Below are 17,474 nucleotides of genomic sequence, written 5' to 3' on the forward strand. Positions count from 1 at the left end.
GACCCGCAAACGGGTGCGGGTGATCGGAGTGGGATTAATTTAACGTCCGACCCGCTTGCTTGTTAATAACACGGCTCGGCTTTGGGACGCCTGCAAGATTTGCATCAGCGTGCCCAGACTCTGTTGGCGAACGCGGTGCGGTATTCCAGACTTCCCGGCTTGCGAGCATGTTGGTCAGAAGTTAGCTACTTTCCCATACTATCGACATTATTAAGGACCACAAAGTGAAGATTTGCGGCATATATTTTGGTGAGCTTCTCTCTCCGTGAGAAAATATAATAAGGACATAATACAGTGTTTATTTTATGCCAAAAAGGGCATGTAACACTTAAACCCATATCGACATCATAAACGTAGCATATATAAAACATGCTTCTTAAAGCAAGTTGTTCTATTCGAAAATTGCTAAGCCCAATAGTCAATAGTAAGCATAAGACAGAGAACCACAGATGCAAATAACTACCAAATAGGCTAAACTATCAAATTGGTATATAAAAAAGACTCATTTTAACACTCCAGTGTTTAGTATATCCCCTTTGACGTTTAGGTATTAGAAGTTGATTTCCATTAAAACATAACTCTAAAATTTGGCCAGCTAACTTTTCCGACGGGGAATTTTCTTCGCACCCCCTAATCTTCATTTTTGTTGTAAATGGGGGTTTTATTTAGAACAACCGAGTTGATTTGTTTGTATTTTTCTCAAATCTAAATCCTAATCATCCTCCTCTTCTCTTCTTCTTCCTCATGCAGGCAACCTATCCCGACTAATACATTTGATTCTTGCCCACTCGCCAGAGCAAGCTTTAATGCCAGAGTCATTCCAGCTTCTTGAAACCACTCTTGGATCTAAAATTGCTTACTTAAAGCCTGCAATCCTTGATAATCTTGTTGGGTTATTATAACTCCATCGTAGGTTGAGCTGAAGATTGGCCAAGAAGAAATACAAAGATTAAGATAGAGAGAAGATCCATGGGTTGAGGCCGGGGTGGGGTTGAGAGGTTGCGTTTCGTAAGGAGAAGAGCTAAAGAGTTTTTATCTGTTTGGGTTTATTTCTTTTTGAATTTTGGGTTGCCTGCATATTTTGATTAGGATTTGAATTTGGGAAGCAAAAGATAATAAAGGGTATAAAATACAATAATTTTAAGATGTCGGAGGGGTGGAAAGAAATTTTCCCGCGAAAAAGTTTTCTCTGGCCAAAATTCAAAATTATGTCGTAATGGAAACCAACTTTAAATACCCAATCATCATAGGAGAAATCTTAAATACCAGAGCAGTAAAATGAATTTTTTTAAAATACCATTTTAGTAGTTTAGCCCTACAAAATATGAACAAATTAATAATGCTACAATAAAAGTGTACTTTAACAAGACTGCACGCATCTCTTTGCACAAATTAAAAAGAAAAGGATTTCTATGTTTTCTTTCTTTCATTGACTTATCTACCTGTAAATACAACAAATACGGTTAGATCTTGTATTTTCCTTCTGAGGTAAAGAATAAGAGTTGCTGGGAGAATGAGTGACAAACATTACAAACCAGGCACTTGTACTCATACCTGGGAAAATATACATGGCACTTGTATCTCTTGCATTCTTGTTCTTTCACCAATAAAAGTAAGGGATCATCTCTCACTTTGTTTTCTCATTTAAATGCCAGCTCTTTGATTTGCAAAAACTGTGGTAAGCACCAATCATGGGCCTCTGGGTACTAACATGTTAGTATGGCTCAAAACAAGTAAAAACCAACAACTTTAAGAACTTCAAACCATGTAAGTCATGCCCACTTGCATTAGATTTGTATGAGGAACACTAAGTGTTGCAATCCCCCTTCTGCAGTTCTTTCTCAAGAACGCGTAGAAGTAATTTATAACCAGCTTCTTAATAAACCAAGAGTCCTTCCTGGCCCTAATGTCCCCATGACCAAGGAGGTAAACCACCCCTGATTCTTTCGCCTTGTGAATGAACGAGAGTTCCCTCTCAAAGCTCTGCCCTGCTTCAATAATTGCATCGTCTCCTTCCATCATTGCATTATCGCGGGACTCATCAAAGGAAGTACTTGGTTCGGAGCTTGGTTTCTCAATACAGCTGTAGTCAGCCAGGAGAGGAACACCAAGAGAATAAACACTGCCGTCAGGTGCTACAAGAATCCGTGTAGAGGGGTTCTCTTCTGTATCAGTGTCACTGTCTTCATCGCTCTCTAAGGATCGCTCTTGAGCTTCTCGACGTACGAACTTCTCAAGGCTCTCAATTAGTAGCTGTTCAAATGTTTGATGATGTTCCTTGCGCACATCCTTGTAGCCATACCTAGGATTAAGCAAGAAAATTGAATTTAATATAAGAAGTGAATTGTATGACATCATTCCATTAAAAGTATTTGCAATCAGTAAAGGATCAAGAAAAATCAATTCCACCTGCAGATGCATCTCGCGTATATAATCATGTCAGACAGACCATGGAAGATTTTATCGCACTTTCTTGCACAAGGTTTTTCAAAATCAGTACACAAATAAAAATTAGCATGGCCAAGCTGAAGGAGCACACAATGTATACTCAATAAAAAGACTGTGTTTGACAAACCCTTAAAACTGGGCAACCTAGCCCAGTTTTGAGTTTGTTTCTTGATTGATAAAATTTGGACCAGTCCTGTTCTAGTTTCTTTGAGGCCAAAAAAGAGGCTTAAAACTAGTTTTTTTTTTTTTTTTTTTTTTTGTTTTTTGAGTCACCCCTCTTGGTTCAAAAAAAGAACCAATTTACCTCAAAACCAAGCCAAGATCAGTCCTAGCCCAATTTTGAGGGTTTTGCCAAACACACTTAAGAATACCCACCAAAAAATATTCATATTTGAATAGTCAAAATATAAGAGGTTGATGTAGCACATATGCCACATCAAGCGAGTTTCGTGTGAGATGTAACAGATTAGAGATGGGCCTCATGTAGTGTAAACAGATGTTAACTATAGGTAACATTCTTATTTGATCCTTTTTCTCCTCCTGATACAAATTTTAAACATGCATCTAAGGAAAAATTTTCAAAATAGACCTTTTTTGAAAAATAATCACCATTTTTTACCTACTAGCAAATTATTTAGCAAATTTGACCTAGTTCCAATCACGTTAGCAACGTGGCTGAAACTGGGTCAAGTTTGCGAAATAAGTTCTACAAACTCTATGGTATTGAGAATCCTATATAGTTTAGCAGAGAGTTACTCTACATGGGATGCTCAATCCCATAGAGTTTAGAAGTCTACTAGACTCCACGGAATTTATAGCATACAAGCTACACGGGATTCACAATCCTGTGTAGTTTGTTTCAATTCAAACTCCAGGGGACCGTGAATCTCGTGCAATTGAAGACAAAATCACAAAGCACGCGCTCTTCGTGTTCTCTTGTCTGCAACTCCATGGGATTTGGAATCCCGTGGAGTTGAGACTAACTTTGCGCACCGCCCCCCACAACCGCTAATCTCCCTTGGGCCAAAGTTTGCCTAATTTCATTTTTAGGGTTTGACCTATTTTTTGGTATATTCTTTAAAATTTTCAAGATTTTTTTCTAATTTTTTACATACTCTCTCTATTCCATCCCAATAGCTTATTTTAGTTTAGATTTTGGATTAACATTTGGTTTTTTTGGAAATTAGTATGCAATTTGAAGGAAATTTTGGGAAATTAGTATGTAATTTGAAGGAAAATCAGGGAAAATGGTGTAAAAATTAGTTAATTGAGTTGATGTTGTGAATTTGGATTAATGTTTATCCCTAGAGCTTGTTTTAGTTTATATTTTGGAATAATGCTGTGAATTTTTAAAAAATTGTATGAAATTGGAAGGGAACATTAAAGTGAAGTTGTAAAAATTAGGGAATTAAATTGGTCAAAGTTCTATATATTATTCTTAGCGTTCTTCATATACGATCATGTTAATCTCGAGATAGTTAATCTTTCTATCATACTAACAATGGATTAAGAAACGATCGTTCATCGTTACCTCTAAGGAGTAAAAAAAATTCAACATCAACTAATATGTTTGTTTATATCCAAATCATGTACCTTCGATGGATTGATTAATGACTTGCACAAAATTACATTGATCAATCCACCTAAGTATTACCTCAACGTGATCTACAATTATCTCGTAACGGTGGACATGACAAGCATCGTTCAAATCTCAAATGATTATGATATGAGTCTCATCTTCACATTGAACGACGAGAAGTCAGTGAAATTGTTTATTGAAAATTTTCAGAGAAATTTGGGCAAGGTGGTAAATCATAACAAAGTATACTCTCGTATGTTAGAGGACTTTGAATCTGACTCGATCGGTTTTTTGTCTCTGCGATGTGATATGTATTGGACACAATCGCAACACTTGAGCGGGAATTCGCTTGTAGGGACTTCAAGTGCCTTCGATGATGATGATCTCCATCAAGATATAAGTCCTTCCATAGGAATGGTTATAGAAGAAGGGGGTACAAATGTCAAATCCATGGATCATGATGAAGAAGGCGACTTATAAATTAACATGACATGTTTGACCGATCAGAATGAATGGACCACCGATTGATTGACTAATTTTTTTCTAACAATGAGTATGTCATGTTAAAGGATCCCCGTTGCTAAATTTCATGGAGATGAATGGATTGACGATTCGGCAATGAAAAATATTTCTATTGGCCAACTTTAAATGATAAACAATGCAATGACTTCACACTTGAAAAGGGTGTCCTATTTGAAAGAAAGGAGAAGTTTGTTCATGTCATTCATTTATGGTCCACCAAAAAGAATATTAAGTTCAAGCAGACGAAAAATAATAGAACAAGCTATAACATAGTTTGTTTCTATAACAAAGAGGGTGATCACGAAGATGTCGGTGTTTGCCACGTTGAAAATGCATAGTGTCATTGAAAGCTTAATTCACACTCAGGGGTATGAGTAGGCAGGCAACTTAAAATAACACGCTATAACGGAGTTCACACATGTAACAATCATCGATTAGAGATGAATCATAAACATGCATTCGCCTCTTTCATATATCGATTGATTATGCCTAAACTAAGGGAGGATCTCGGTGCAAACCGAAATGATATTCGCGCTTTAGTACGTGAAGCGACCAACTTGGACGTATCACACATCAAGTGTTGAAATGCTGGGAAGAAAGCGATGACAAAAATGTTCTAAGAGTGGGACAAGTTTTATAAGATATTACCACATTATCTTGAAGCACTCAAAAAAACCTTGGGATAGTGTACGAAGTTTCATCAAAAGCCGTTGGCTGCAAAGATAGATGATTCACGGGGGTATTTTGGGTATTTAGTCCTTCCATTGAGGGATTCAATCATTGTCGTCCCATTCTTAGCATTGACGGTACACATTTGTATGGTAAATATAAATACGTATTGCTCATTGAAACTAGAGTAGATGTAGATGGCAGTTTATTTCATTTGGCTTTTGCAGTTATTGAAGTTGGAAACACAAAAATTTGGTCATGGTTTTTTGCATGCATTACTTGCATATTCCTAGTGCGAGCGATGACGATTACAGTCGTATATGATAAGATGAAAGGACTTCGAAGTGCAATGGAAACTGAATTTCAATCACTGCATCACCATCGATATTGCTTAAGATATATTAGGAAGAACTTTAAGAGGAAGTATGGACAAGTGTATCTCCAAAATCTCCAATGGCAAGCTAGATGCATAACGGTGAAATTGTTGTAGAAGCAACTATGGGAGGAAAGTAAGTCCATTTCACAAGTTGCGCGTAATTGGATTAGGACTAGTTTGAGTCCGAACAATGTCAAAATATGGGCTTTATGTGAAGATGGCGGGAAATAGTTTTGTATAATGATCACAAACGCTTCTGAGAGTTTCAATGGTGTGCTTAGGGGAGCTCGTGATATGCTAATACAGTCATTGATTGCAAAGGCAATTTACAGATTTAACAAATTCTTTATCAGACGACATACGCTTAGAGAAAATGTGATATCACAGTTAGCCCCAAAAGTTGAAGGCATCTTAGCGGACAGATTGTTTATGCTAAATCATGTCGTGTTTTTAGATTTAGTTTCAATGAATAGGAGATCATTAAGGGATTCTCACATAGAGAAAATCGTTATTACAAGTTAATATATTTGTGGATCATACTTGTACATGTACTTGCAACATACCGCAATTATAATGACTTTCTTCTGTCCAAATTGTGGCGGTTTGTTCGGATCTAGAGGAGACATGAGGATATCGCACTATGAATTAGCCATAGTGTGGTATTCAAGTTATAAATATCAACATACATATATTGAGTGTTTTTGCCCACCACATAATAGTCGACATTGGACACACGGTGGGTCACGAATATTACCTCCTCAGTATAAGAGAACAATGTGGCGACATCGTTCTGTACGAATTAGATATACTATGGACGAAGGATGGGTAGGAGTTAGGAAGAAAAATAGGTGTGGTGGTCACACTAAAAAAAGTTGTCCAACTATACTTAGAAGTTGATTATTTGGCGTTTGATTGTGTGGAAACAACATATTTATTTATTTTGGTGGAATCAATGTTATAAAAAATGGTGAAGTTTGATGGAAATCAGTAGACCTTTTGTTGTTTAAAGTTTTAGTTTTCTTTTACTCTTCATTGTTGATGCTTGCACATGTTTATTAGGTTGCTTAGTTCTGCTTGTGTATATATGATTAAGTCGTTCAAATGAAAAATCTAATGTATTATATTTTAATTGCAGAAAGATACACTATGAGACTTGGGTCGATCTTATATGATTAAGTCGTTCAAATAAAAAATCTAATGTATTATATTTTAATTGCAGAAAGATACACTATGAGACTTGGGTCGATCCAAGGGCATGTACTACACCAGCAGACACATCATCGCTTCGATAAGATTGGGTTAGGAAAGATAAAATAAATAAGTTTGTATTTTCTATTTTTATGTAAATTTAAATGTGTTTTCTAAAGGGTTTTCTTAAATTGGATTAATGTGCAATCCATATCAGAGATCGACATAATCGATCATGCTCAGAGTCATTCAGGTTGGGAGATGAATGATGATCGAGTACCATAATTAGTTAGTCAAGCCAGTTTTTTGGAGCGTTCTTCAGTGCGATGGATTAAGCTTGATTGAGTCATTATTCATGCTTTGATTGATAGATGGAGGCTAGAGATAAATACCTTTCATATGCATATATGGGAGTGCACAATTACACTACAGGATGTAGCCACCATACATAGGCTCTGGATTGATGGCCCAGATGTTATAGACATCGATTGCCATAATTCGTAGGATGTATGTGAGAGGCTTCTAGGTTGAAGAGTGGTGCGATGAAGCTTTCATGGCTTCGAGAGACATTTATGGGAGATATGCCCATTAACGTCACAAAGGAGACGATTCGGTACTTTCCTCATGCTTACATATTATATATATTAGGCGCTATGTTATTTCCTGATGCGAATAAAAATCGTGTACATTGTCAATGGCCACCCCTTGAGGATTTGGAGTGTGGCACTCTTTCATGGGGTAATACGGTATTGACATACCTCTATAGATATCTAGCAAGGGTTTCATTGATGGTGACTTAAGGAGTTCAAGAGTTGCATAAAATTACTACAGGTTTGGTTGAGGGAATGCATATATATTGAACGACCTAATTTACAGACGGTCGCTATCTACTGAGTCGGCTTCTATTAGGATGCAAGTATACAAATGTAATATTTAAAATTATTTTTATTGCTTAGTTTTATTCATATGGAAATTTCTGATATCTTTTTCATATCAATCAGATATAATGTGAGGTTCTATAATACCCGGACTAGACATGCATTTTTTAAGAAATGAGCTAGATATCATGCAACACAAACAGATGAATTTATCTCACAATTCAAAATTTATATTCATATTTTATTGTAGATGCTAATACAATTTCATTTAGGACAATATTTGCTCGATCCTATTGAGCAAGTCAATCGCATGTGTCAAATGACATCGCATCATGTGTAGTGGGGGAGATCATGAATCCTACATAATCAAGTGAAATGACAAACATGACCTTGTCAAACATGAGAGATCCACTTTCCTATACAGAGTATATGCATTTGTATTAGGATATCACAGCAGATGGATTGTACATGACCCACACCAGCAGATGAATTCATAATAAGCCCCCGCCCCCCATCCAGATAACTTATATGTTGAGGGCCACGGTCAAGAGAGATTATGTAAGTTTTTAAACGCAAGTAAAAAAATATATTCTTCTTTTAAATCATGACTCGCTAAGCTGTTTATCTTCTGATTAAAATGCAGGTCCCTTTGATGATATTGAATAAAATATAAATAAGAGCATTAGTGAGATTCAGGATCCAAAAACACTATCAATATTCAACATGATCAGACGGACGATAGCCAACATGTTCCTCAAGAATCACGTCGACGAGTTTGAAGGCCGTGAAGACAGGACACGCCAATTCATGGAGGTGTACATGTGAAGACATAAGGCAGACTCTTCTAAAACGCATGATGATGGAGCTTGCACTTCTCAGCGTGCTCCACCTGATAAGGATATTCCACCCGCTACACAGGCTCATATACAGCCAGATAGTGAGATCATCGAGGCTCAAGTTCACGGATGTCAGGGGCGGGAACAGGGGGAGGGGTAAGGTAAGAGAGGCAGAGGAAGGAGGGGAGGAATGCTAAGATGTATGTGACTTTTTTATATGATATGATGTTTGTTTTGTGTTGGATCTTTCCTGAATATAAATAGTTGGATTGTGGTTGGATTGTTCGAAAAGATTACTTGTGTGGATGGATTTTCGTGTATATATGTGATTGGAATTTAATGTATTTATGTGGTTGGATTTTCGTGTATATGTGGTTGGATTTTCATGTTTATGTGGTTGATTGGATTTTCGTATATACATGTGGTTGGATTATTATTATGTATTTTGCTTGATATGTATATGCGGTTAGATTATTTATGTTGAGATTGTATATATATATAACATGTTGTAAAAGATAGGACAGATATCAAGTTGGAAAGTCACTGTTGGAGTGAGTCTGCAACTCCACGAGATTAGGAATCCCGTGGAGTTTGTATGATGAAACACGTGATTCACAATCCCATGGAGTTTGTATTGTGACACAAACTCCACATGATTCACAATCCCGTAGAGTTCAGTAGAGTTCTAAACACTACGGGATTGAGAATCACATGGAGATTAATTCTCCACTAAATTACACGGGATTCTCAATCGGTCAATCCCATAGAGTTCATAGAACTTATTTCGCAAATTCCACCTTGTTTAAGCGTACGTTATTGACATGACTGACACTAGGTCGAATTTGTTAAATAAAATGCAACTAGGTCGAAAATGGTGATTATTTTCAAGAAGGGTCTATTTGAAAATTTGTCCATCTAAGAAATGACATATAAAACAACACATGATTTCAGGTGGTCCCTAAGTTATATGCTCTTGACATGGAATTTAAAGGTAATATAATAGATACAATATGCTCTTGACAATAAATTTTAACAGTAACACTGCTGATAGACTATATTAGAAAGGCATCATATACATGAGGAATTATAGGACATTAACCAATAGCAAATTTCCAAGCACCACCTATCTAAACACATCTTATAATTTGCTGGTTATCTCACATGTTGATGTACATCAATATTTTTTGTAGCCACTTTACAATAATATATCAGGTGATTTCAAATATGTCATTATTTTGTTGATTAACATTTCAAGTGTATTTCCATCAATAGAAGTAATTATTCTTAGATGACCCTTGGACTTTGTAGCATAAAGAGAACTTCTAACTCCCTTCCATGAGCCCAGAAGAGAGATTACTTCCAGGATTTATAACGGACAGTTTTGGTGGTTACTTAATGTCAAATCACACTGTCCTACCAAAGTGAATGATTATCAGCTTCAAAATAGTTCTTTTGAACAGATGCAACTTATGAATCCCAACTGCAACTCTTACAATGTGAAGATTTTCAGTATATCTTTCTTTTAACCAGCAGTTATGAATCCTATGATCACACCCTTTTCATTTATCTTACCAGTGAAACTGTACAATATACAAGTAGCATGAATTGATTTCAAATGAAACTCTTGTTTCATTCTCACTTTCATTTTCCTCTTTTTCTCTCTTTTTATTTTTTGAGTGTCATATATGTGCTAGCCTTCTATGATACTTGGCTTTTGAATGAACATGTTATGGAAACAACAGGAAAAGCCGATGTAACAATAGAAGAAGCAACGGTTGATCAATAAAAGGTTCTTCTAGCAGCGTAAGAAGAATTAACGTTCTATTATTTATATGATAAACAGTGATGAACATAAAATAACTGACTATTAGTGTACTCCATAAAAGGCAGACACCTTTGCAGTTAATATGCTTCAAGAAAGTGATTGCATACCTAGCGATGCAACGAAACATGTGATAGCTCTTTGGGCAGACACGCCTGAAAAGAAACCTTTCATTTTGAGGCACTACAGGAACTGGTACATACTTTATGCATACAAATACGATCATAGAGTGGACCGCTGGAAGAGTGGTCAGAAAATGACCAAATATTGCAGGAACTCCTTTAACTAATTCATTGTAAACCAAACCGATTCCAGGGGCTCTAATAGTACCAAGATTGCAACCCAATTTCATCATTAACTGCATGGAGAGCTTCTGCTTAACTTCAGTCTCATACTTCAACTTGCTGCCATAGTTCCAAATGTACATTATCATAAACAAAACTGCTGTAAAAACCAACAGAACCCAGCTTCCATCTCCCACACTACCCAAAACCGAGGAGAAAAAAAGGAGTTCTACTCCTAGAAAGAAAATGAGAAAGCAAAATGCAGTGATGATGTTAAGCTGCCATATCAGAAGCATAATGAGGGTCACTAAGATCGTTGTCATCATCATAACTCCAAGCTCAGCAATGCCTGCAGAAGCAAACATCATTAAAAAAGAAGGAATTAATGTACAAACCGAACTATGATCAGGAGGAAAAGGAATAGAAAAAAAAAGGAAAGATGAGCAGATGAAGAAATTAAAAGATAAAAAATGGATAGATGTCAAGGAAAACAACTCAGAGCCAAACCTAGCATCCAATCATCTTTGCCCTCTTTAATTTCTTTTCCTAAACAAAAGTAGCTTTAAATATACAAATCAATGAAGCCCAAAGAACTAATGTACAATTTAGCCATAGAAGCGAAGAAGATATCAAAATATATTTTTCTTCTGCACAATCTAATCTTACAAGTCACTACCAATGTGGCAAACCTAAATAAAGCAATGCAAAAGCATTGGAATTTGGGAGGTGTATTGGAGATCTACAACAGCATAGTAATATATCATCCTAGATCCATCTAAGGCCCAACGCCATAACATACCTCAAGCCATTTACGAGGAGAACCACTCATCATCTTAAAAGTATTGAGACGAAATGCATGTATCACAAAATTCAAAGCCTCATAGATTTTTCTCATATTAATTCATTGATAAATAAGATTCTTGAAGGCAACCCTCAAATTTAAATGTTTAATTATATTGATGAAGAAATATCTCTTGGATCTATGTTGGACAGATACGCGCATAGTGACACAATATGATGCAAACACCGTCACAAAGATAACCTTGAAAAACTATGGTAATGCATGGAAAGGATACAGAAATGCATTAATTTATTTTAAATTCATCGTAGCATTATGTTATGTTCACCGCTAACACTAAATGTGCAGACCTCTGGAAGTACAGAAATAGTAAAGTGATATATTAGACACAGTGATGCCTAACAACTAGATCACATGATTACATCTTATAGCCAATTAAATGTGTAATTCAAATAAAATTGAAACCATAAAACAAAAGGAGTAAATTAGGAGGAACTAACTATGAGATAAATCTATCTATACTTTTATGACCTTTCTCCCTCTTACAATTTTTAAAGTTTACTATGAGCCATTGTATGATTACAATCGTGATGAGCTAAACGATCTTAACTTCAGTCTGAAAGAGATCCATGCTGACCAAAACTGCAAGTGTTCTTTTCATGGGTAATTTTTAGCATAAGCTGAGTGAGGAGAGTTCAAGGGAAACTCAAAAATGGAAGATAGTAGCAGACCTTCATTTTGACAGTATCCTACTATTTCCCTATATTTTTAGTTTTCTATTTATGTACTTTTATATTTCAAGAAGTTTAAGGTAGATAAAGATAATGTTCCGAAATAAATAGATGGATTGTCTATGTTCTTTCCCACTCCAGCAGATTTTGAAGTTGCTGCTGAGTCAGTTTATTTCCTCCTTTTTGGTTATAATGGCACGCAACAAACCAACCCTTTCTCTTTATAATAGTGAAGGGCACTGCTATGAAATCCGAGAGCATCCAATTACAATTAGAATTTATCTTCCCACCTTAACAAACATGAATATTCTATTAACAGATTAAATATATGATCTCAACAATTGGCTACTCGTACAAAAGAGAGGTCATAATTAACAGTGAAGGGAAGAAATAGAGCAAAGGAAGAAATTTGATACCATATGCATTTCCCAGCTCATATATGCTTCCAAAGCTTGCAACAAGTGCCAGCGAGAAAACCAACAAGAACCAGTTAATAACTGGAATATAAATTTGACCCATGAACTTTCGAGATGTGTGTATGATTTTGAGGCGAGGAAAACAACCAAGGGCTGTCGCTTGCTTTATGCATGAGAATGTTGCAGTCGTCATTGCTCGACTGGCAATAAGTGCAGCAACAGAAGCTATCAGGAAGACTGGCCAGAAAGCTCCACCTGAAAACAACAAAAAATCATAATCTAGACCCCTTTTCGTAAGCAGACGAAAAGTGGAAGTAGAAGATAGAAACCATTTTCACACCTCTTAGTCTTTCTTAATGAAGCTACAGTATGTCTTAGTAGCTCAAATTATAGCAAATATACGTCCATCATCCCAACACTCGTACAGTGAGCAAAAATTATGTACCATACTTCCAAGGGTACGGATAAACAGCTAGCTTTTCTGATTTTAAATAGAATGACAAAAATAAGAGACGAGTTAAGTCCTAAAGTTGAACTATTGATCTGGTTTCTCAGAGGTGTACAACAAAATTATAATTTGTGCCTCATATGACGGAAAGATTGCTGAAAATTACTTTCAATCGAAATCTTACTGAACACCTTGAAATTTTGTAACTGAAAAGAAAGACATATAAGTGAAATGTCGTTAGCTTGCTTGCTTCTGGAAACTCTGATTATTCGACATAATGTCAGATCATTCAGGGACATCTTTAATGTTATAGAAGAAAGCATAAAATTTCCCCAAAAAATAGAAAATTTCCTCCTTAATAGGGTAATATCAAGGGAACAATTTGCGCAATTTACAAAATAAGAAGGTACAAGTTAATGTACCAAAAGGTCCAAACTTACCTCAGATGGTTCAACAGGATGGGTATGGCAGCCTTCCGAGAAGGATAAAAGGAATTCAAACTTCAGATCTAGAAAAACCAAAATTTGACAACCATTTAAGGTGTTTGACGTTATGCGCCAAGAGGTGAATGTTTGAATCAGAAAATAAAAACCACTGAAATCTGACATATGTTTTATAGACTTAGTTGTCTGGCAGATCTGCTAGATTCTAATCATCTGCTTATATGATTATAATTTATAAAGAATAAAGATTGTGTTCCATATTCAACTTATAAATAGACCAGAATCAAGGACTACACACATCACTCTTACAGTTAATAACTAGTTCAGCTATGCAATAAAAATGAAAAATATTGAAAACTCCAGCTTACTTGGGATTGAAGAAAAGAAAACCTGCTCATTCTGATTTAGATTTTCCATCAAAAATGCAGCCTGACCAAGGTATCCCAACATAAGGCAAGGGAGAACCAGAAACACGAAGGTAACCTGCATCAAATATTTAAGAATACAAAAAAATCAGAGAGTTCATATACACTTTATAGAGAAATCCACATATTTCAGAATTATAAGCACTGGCAACATGTAGAAATTCCTCACCTGTACAGATCTTACAGAGAAATAACAAAGATCTGCAAACATCGCCTCAGATCCTGAAATGCCAGCAATACAATAAGGACAGGTAAAGATAATTCATCATGAAATGCGAAAGGAGAAAACAGAACATGTATACATCCTCAATAGCGAAAGAATGCATAATAACAAGAAGAAAGACGATGAGGAATATTCTCATAAAATCAGCAGCTCCTCATATAAGTTAAGAAACACCAGGCAGTTTCTTAGATTCTTTTAAAATATAGTGATTGCTTTATTTTAGGAGCATCTCTTACATGCTCGAACAAAGAGAATAAAAGATTCATTCGAGGTAAAATGCATTCACTAGAGCATGCAAAGATATCTCAGTGATTAAACAGCCTTATTGCTTTGACTCTAATATAAAGCATAAGAGTGAGAACTACTGAAAGCAAATAAGAGAGATTGCTATCCATAAATATGTTAATTCCACGAACTATCTAAACAAGCAACCCGATCATTGAAGTTAAATGCAACTTTAAAATATAACGCACTTGCTGAAATTATATTCTCAAGTCTCACTTTACCTGTTGCACACAGAAGACAACCACCAAGAGACATCCAAGCCTGAGTTGAATGTTTCTTAAAATAATAGTAGATACAAATAGGGTTAAATGCCCTCAAAACAGTTGTTCCATAATTCATGAGGTTGTAGGCACCAGTGCCTGCGAGGCAGCAAAACCAAATGAACAGAGCAGGCCCAACTGCAAGGCCCACTTTGCTTGTCCCAAATCTCTGTAAACTAAACAGGACTATAAGTGACACAGCAGTTATCATCACAGTTTCATCTGCATGATGCACAAAATTATTGTTAACATGTATAAATATGAGAAAGTTCATAGAAGCAAATTTTTCTTTGCAGCACAATTTTAATGTAGGATGTCAGATAGTAACAGAAACTCCAAATGAAAACAATAACAAGATATGGACTGTTCAACTACAGAATGAAAGACAACAGCAATGGACAGTCTATCTTATATCCAGGGTTCAAAATAGATTAACTAGTCAAACAGTATAGGTATCTTTAAGCAATCACAAAAGGCATGATTTAGAGATACTCGCTAGAGTATGAATAATGCCCTACTTATTCCGACCTGACTCATTTTCTTAGCATTATTCCAATCATGTGCCTCTCAGATCATTTAATCATAGAGAAAAAGAAGAAAATAAAGTTACATGTGTGGGAACTTAGCTTTTGAGTCTTTCTCAAAATACCCTTGGTGAGTGTAGTGCTTATTTCACCTTAGTTTTTCAGTCCAAAGAAGTTTAAATGATGGAAAATTTAGTGTAAGATGAAGGATAAGGAGAGAACCCAATATGCTGTACAAAGAGTACCCAATAAGTTTTTAGAGCTCATAACTATAATCAAAAGTTAAGTATCACCTGGTCCAATGCTATCAATTCCAAACTTTAGTCCATTAGCAGCCGACATGACTGAAATTTCCAGAGGATGATAAAAAAATGAGAACCTAAAACTGGTTATGATAAAACAATAAGCCAAAAATAACCTCAATGTCAGAAGTAACTAAAAAGGAATCGAATAAATCAATAAAACAAACACTATTTTCTTAATAGTTGCAAGAAGAACAGAGAAAAGATTATCGTACCAGACATTGCTGGGGTGACGACTCCATCTGCTATCACCATGGATGTACCGAAAAGCACCAAGGCAAGAAGTAACTTCTTCAGTACTAATGAGTTTTCTAAATGCTCCTTGATTTTTAATGATCTCTCTAGCTCTGGTGATGGCACTTTCAACCGGAAACTTGATATCCGAGAATCAGAGGATAATTGATTTGGGAGAAGACTGACCTTTGCATTTCTGCATATCAGTGAATACAAAGCAAATGTACCCCCTGAGAGAAAGAATATCAAAAACCAAAGTTACTGCAAAATTAAATCCCTTGTGACAAGACTTTGATAAACATGGATATAGAGAAGTCCCAAATTTTCGTTCTCCTACCTTCACCATTATCATTGCCCCAAAGAACAACCATAATGTACTTCACCAATGGTATCAAGATCAAAGTGTAGAGAACAAGAGATAGTGCTCCAAGGACATCTTCCTTCCCAGTAATTTGATATTTGTTGAACATAACATCAAAAGTATACAGCGGACTTGTTCCAACATCACCAAATACAACGCCAAGCGTCTGAAGAGTGAGCACTATGTTTCTACCCACATTAAAGTCCTGCGGTTAGTATTAAATACTTTAGAAAGATCAAATTAGAATTCAGTTATCAGCAGATTTTTAAATCCATACATGGCATGCTTTAATTGTCACTGGTTGGGTTCGTGTATAACTTCCAATTCATAAGTCAATATGTCATAGAAAATATAGATTGAAATCCTAACACCAGCCCCATTTATCATTCAACATTTTCTAAATAATTTAAATATCTTATCGTTTTTAAATTATTTAAAGACCATAGTGACTGTTTTTGGAAGGCTAATGATCCCCACCCTTAACCAACCAAACCCCCACATCAGAGAAAATCCTGGCTCCATCAAAGATTTTACTTATCTTTGATACTACTTAAAAGAATCTCTTAATAAGAAGCTCATTAAAGAAACTTCATAGACTCACCAACTTGCCATAAGTAATACTTTAAGCAACTTAAAAATATAAATTTTCATAAAACCATCAGATTCGTTCAGTACAAAATATCAAAAATTTCAACTAAAAAGATCAAATTCATACCTCGTAATCATTCCGATGAGCCCCAGGAACCTCAAGGGCCTCAACATCAAAGGAATCAATCCTCGGCCCGGTCCTAATCAACCTCTGTTCAGGATTATCCTCCTCTTCTTCCTCTTCATCGGACTTGATGCTCATCCGATGAGGAAAATCATCGCTTTCGTCTTCATCGCTGTTGGAATCGTCGTCATCCTGACAAACCCATCTCGATTCGATTGAATCCATCTTTGATAGATTGCTGTTGTTGTTGCTTCTCCCGTTCTCCCCGCTCTCTGATCCCTCCGCCATTGACAACAACACCAGCGGCAAATTCTTGGAACTTTTATCTAGATTTTTAGGAATTTAATTGGAAAAGAATTAATTGATCCATGGAATAAAATTGGGCATTGGGAAGAGATCACTGTGAGCATCTCCAACAATCTCCTAGCAGAGCTTTTTTTTTTTGGGAGTGCTCCCAGGCATGGGCCCTACTTAAAAGAGGAATATTCTAATAAACTCATGTCTAGAAGCTCAAATATTATTTAAAAAGTTTATTTTTTTTAAAAATAATATTTTATAAATATATTTTAAAATAATAAATCTAATAAAAAAATTAGTTGGCCACAAATTTATAGAGCTTCTAAGTGCTCCACAAATTTATAGAGCCCTTAAGAGTTTCATGGTCGACCCCACTGTCAATTAAGAATTAGATAGGTGCTTGAGAGTTTGT

The 17,474-nt window shown here is 35.8% G+C and overlaps 1 protein-coding gene across 3 annotated transcripts; it reads right to left on the minus strand.

The window, feature by feature from the left end:
• LOC109833476 (potassium transporter 7-like) lies at positions 1,326 to 17,197 on the minus strand. 3 transcript variants are annotated; one of them, XM_020401152.1, is made up of 10 exons: positions 16,769 to 17,197; positions 16,030 to 16,258; positions 15,674 to 15,922; positions 15,450 to 15,500; positions 14,594 to 14,854; positions 14,034 to 14,086; positions 13,808 to 13,922; positions 12,549 to 12,803; positions 10,429 to 10,951; positions 1,326 to 2,302 (listed from the first exon to the last, which is right to left on the minus strand). In XM_020401152.1, exons 1-10 carry the CDS (start codon positions 17,051 to 17,053, stop codon positions 1,759 to 1,761), a joined length of 2,565 nt encoding a protein of 854 aa, XP_020256741.1. In that variant the 5' UTR covers positions 17,054 to 17,197; the 3' UTR covers positions 1,326 to 1,758. The 3 variants fall into 3 exon arrangements, with proteins under 3 accessions (XP_020256741.1, XP_020256743.1, XP_020256742.1); XM_020401154.1 differs by having other exon boundaries at positions 16,030 to 16,241; positions 16,769 to 16,933; XM_020401153.1 differs by lacking the exon at positions 15,450 to 15,500.

Source organism: Asparagus officinalis, chromosome 3 (assembly GCF_001876935.1).
Source record: "Asparagus officinalis chromosome 3, Aspof.V1, whole genome shotgun sequence".
Classification (NCBI taxonomy): Eukaryota; Viridiplantae; Streptophyta; class Magnoliopsida; order Asparagales; family Asparagaceae; genus Asparagus; species Asparagus officinalis.

Excerpts from the sequence above, each read along its gene's own strand:
- LOC109833476 (XM_020401152.1), bottom strand. The coding sequence starts at position 17,053 with ATGGCGGAGGGATCAGAGAGCGGGGAGAACGGGAGAAGCAACAACAAC. Across the intron at positions 15,923-16,029 it reads GGGCAATGATAATGGTGAAG|GGGGTACATTTGCTTTGTAT; the intron begins GTAGGAGAACGA and ends TCTTTCTCTCAG. Across the intron at positions 14,855-15,449 it reads AATTGATAGCATTGGACCAG|ATGAAACTGTGATGATAACT; the intron begins GTGATACTTAAC and ends TGCATCATGCAG.